Source organism: Gavialis gangeticus, unplaced genomic scaffold (assembly GCF_001723915.1).
Source record: "Gavialis gangeticus isolate Ggan-Ray unplaced genomic scaffold, GavGan_comp1, whole genome shotgun sequence".
NCBI lineage: Eukaryota > Metazoa > Chordata > Crocodylia > Gavialidae > Gavialis > Gavialis gangeticus.
Genome location: NW_017729031.1, coordinates 109609049 through 109611177, shown reverse-complemented (window position 1 = coordinate 109611177; position 2129 = coordinate 109609049). Strand labels below are relative to the sequence as shown.

General features: G+C 51.4%; 1 protein-coding gene across 1 annotated transcript in view; it reads left to right on the top strand.

The window, feature by feature from the left end:
- The window catches only part of LOC109302076 (vasoactive intestinal polypeptide receptor 1-like), a 75293-nt gene that overhangs the window by 38313 nt on the left and 34851 nt on the right, over positions 1-2129 (top strand). The window contains exon 4 of the mRNA XM_019523577.1: positions 1509-1627. Within this exon, the coding sequence (XP_019379122.1) occupies positions 1509-1627 (119 nt within the window). The remainder of the gene's footprint in view (positions 1-1508; positions 1628-2129) is intronic.

The window sequence follows — 2129 nt, the reverse complement described above, 5'->3', positions numbered from 1 at the left end:
AAAAAAAAAAAAAAAAAAATTTCTTCGCAAAAATCTAGTTTGTCTAATAAAAAAATATCACTTCTACCATGAGCTCTGATTCCTTTTGCCTCTAGAGCAAAACGGCTACAACTTGGATACCTGACCCCATCTTAAAGGCACAGCACAGATGTTTGACTTTAATAGTAGGCCTATAGGAAAAGTGTCCCAAGTGTTATCATGACAGGCGCCAGAAGGGTCTGATGGCAGAAGCCACCCAAAAGCAGTGCCTGTGCTTCCTCCCAACTTGGCATCATGCTCAGTCCCTGCTGCTCTCTGGGTCTGGGCTTCTGTAGTCACTGGGCTGAGGTGACCTGGGCATTTCTGTAGAGGAGTTCCTGAAAGAAGGTAGTGTGGGCAGGTGAACATAATAGTTGGTTGGGATCCAGAAGACTCTGCTTCTGTTGGTGGGTGACCCCAGGCTAGATACCCCCCCATCTAAGGAAGTATACTAAGGCACAGTAACTGTGCCTTAGTTTCCCCATCTGTAGACTGGTTTCATGGTGGTGACCTGCTTTGTAGAGGCACAGTGACTGATATTTCAGTGCCATTCTTTCATGGCAGTAAAGCAGTTCTCCCACATTGGACTTTAACAGCAGCCAAGCAAGGTTCTACTTTCATCCAATTTGAAGTCATCAGAGTGCAAAGAAAATCAACTGAACAGCCTAAGAGGCAAACAAGTATTTTGCTCTGTGCATGTAATTGCAAATGTTAAGAAGCTTTGATAAATACCAGCCGTAGGGCAGGGACTGGGCCTTGGATGGTTCCATGCAGAAGGACATGTTGAGCCCCTGGCCAGCAGCTGGAGACTGAGGTGAAAAGGGCCTTTGCCCATTGATGATGGAGCTGTGTGGTGTACACACGCTGGGCCTGGTGCAGAGATACCCCCTCCAGGCAGAAAACTGTACCCCATGCCCTGGGGGAGGAGGGGATGCATTTTGACTTCAAATACAGTTCCTCTTCCCTGCACTTTGTAGGGGATCCTCTACAGCTTTCAGCAGTGGCCTCATTCTCTTCCCACCACCTCAACACTCATGTCCTGTCCCTTAGTAGCCATACTATTTGTGAGGAGCCCTTAGCCCCCCCATTATCAGCAGTGATGGAGTCCAGGCCCTATATAACCAGCACCAGATCTTCCATTGTAAGGCCTCACCGGGGGCAGAAACAACTAACAATGAGGAGACCGTGGGGGTTCTTTGGTACTGATCTGCTGAGAAGGAGGTGGGTCACCCTCCAAATCCTTCTCCCTGGCCCTGCCTAGAGCAGGGTCCATCTTCTCCAGGCTCCCAGGATGTTGTGCTGAACCTCAGAGATGTTGCTGAAAACCTGAAACTATGAGCAGATCCCTTTAGAGCAGAAGCACAAGGGCCCCCTTGCCACAAAGCCCTTTCAGAGGGAGGCTGGGGTGCTGGAGCCGAGGTTGGTGTGTTGGGCTCTGGGGTGGGTTCTATTGCAAAGGCCATTATAAGAACTTCCCTTCATTGCTACAGGTCTAATACAACGGAACTGCACAGAAGCTGGGTGGAGCAGCCCCAGTCCCCCGTACTACAAGGCCTGTGAGCTGGATGGCACCAATAAGGATGGCACCAATAAGGACACTGAAGCCAAGGCAAGCACGGGGGCCCTGTTCTCCCCAGTGGCAGGCTTCCTGGGGGGATGTGGTGTTTGCCATTTAATGGTGCTGGCTATAAAAATAAACTCTCTGGCATTATTCAAGCAATGATGCCCGGAGCAAGCTCCATTCCATCTGGGGCAGGTTGGAGACTGTGGCAGGCCAGTAGGGGGAGCTCCTGCATTGAGCCTCCCACCTCACTACACCAGCCCACCTTCTGGACTCCACGTGTCTCTCCAGGGGCACCTAAGCCCTGGCAGACCCCCTTTCAGCCCCACCACAGAGTCCGGGGGTAACGTAAGCTGCCACAACCCTGAGGGGGGACCCCCTTAAGCTCTGTGTCCTCGGGGAAACACAGGCCTAATAGTCCAACGGGTACTCGACGCAGTACAAGCATTTGGGGCACTTCCCCAAGTCAGGGGCCACAAAGGAAAGTCTCCCTTAGTCCGCAGACATAAGGGGCCTCTTAGACATAATTTAGACCCACCCCTCAATAAGT